This window comes from Myotis brandtii, unplaced genomic scaffold (assembly GCF_000412655.1).
Source record: "Myotis brandtii unplaced genomic scaffold, ASM41265v1 scaffold986, whole genome shotgun sequence".
NCBI lineage: Eukaryota > Metazoa > Chordata > Mammalia > Chiroptera > Vespertilionidae > Myotis > Myotis brandtii.
The window spans coordinates 1,436,658-1,437,391 of NW_005372102.1; the positions used below are offsets into that span (position 1 = coordinate 1,436,658).

A 734-nucleotide genomic window follows, 5' to 3' on the forward strand; every position below is an offset into this window, starting at 1 on the left:
TGAGACGAGGTTCTGCGCGCGCTGCCCGACAGGTCCCAGCGACAGACGCCGCAGCAGCCAGGCTCCCAGACTGGCATGCACAGTCGCCTCCCAGGCAGCGGGTCCCCCAGGCAACCAGGCAACCAGAGAGCGGGTGGGAGGACAGAGAGGAGCCCCCGTGGGGCCCCCAATCACGCCATGTCTGGGGCAGTGGGACGTGCAAGGTCGAAGCACCTGCCTTCACAGCTTTCTGTTCTCAGTGGGATTCCAACAGCGTAACTGAATGAGACCAGGTTTCCAAAATGACCCCAAGCTGGTCTCAGTCCTGAGGAGCACCCATCTCCCGGGCTCCTCACCGGCTCAGGAGCCCTCCTTAGGCGTGTGGGCTCCGTGAGGCAGTGCGGCCCGTGGGCGAGGGCAGGTGGGGACTTACCAGGTCCAGGCTCCCGGCGGAGGACACGGAGCCCTGTGACTCCCGGCGGCCCAGGCCTCCGTTGGCGTGCGGGGGGTCTTGATGGGAAACACAGCAACTCAGAATCACACAGCCTTGCTTGTCTCACTCCACACAGAAACCCACCTCCTGGTCACAGCTCCCACCCCCACTCCCTCAGGCTGAGTAGACGCAGGCGCAGGCGAAGGACGGAAGGCAGGACAAATAGGCCTTTCGAGGTTCTGCCCCCCGCCCTCCCCCATCCCCTCCCTGGGGCTGCTGCAGCCCAGGAGCCCCCACAGCTGCAGAGATAGGCTCCACCCAC

At 65.4% G+C, this 734-nt stretch overlaps 1 protein-coding gene across 1 annotated transcript in view; it reads right to left on the minus strand.

The window, feature by feature from the left end:
- RGS12 (regulator of G-protein signaling 12) overlaps nt 1-734 on the minus strand; it is a 59,267-nt gene that overhangs the window by 16,224 nt on the left and 42,309 nt on the right. Inside the window, exon 9 of the mRNA XM_014533452.1 lies at nt 413-489. Within this exon, the coding sequence (XP_014388938.1) occupies nt 413-489 (77 nt within the window). The remainder of the gene's footprint in view (nt 1-412; nt 490-734) is intronic.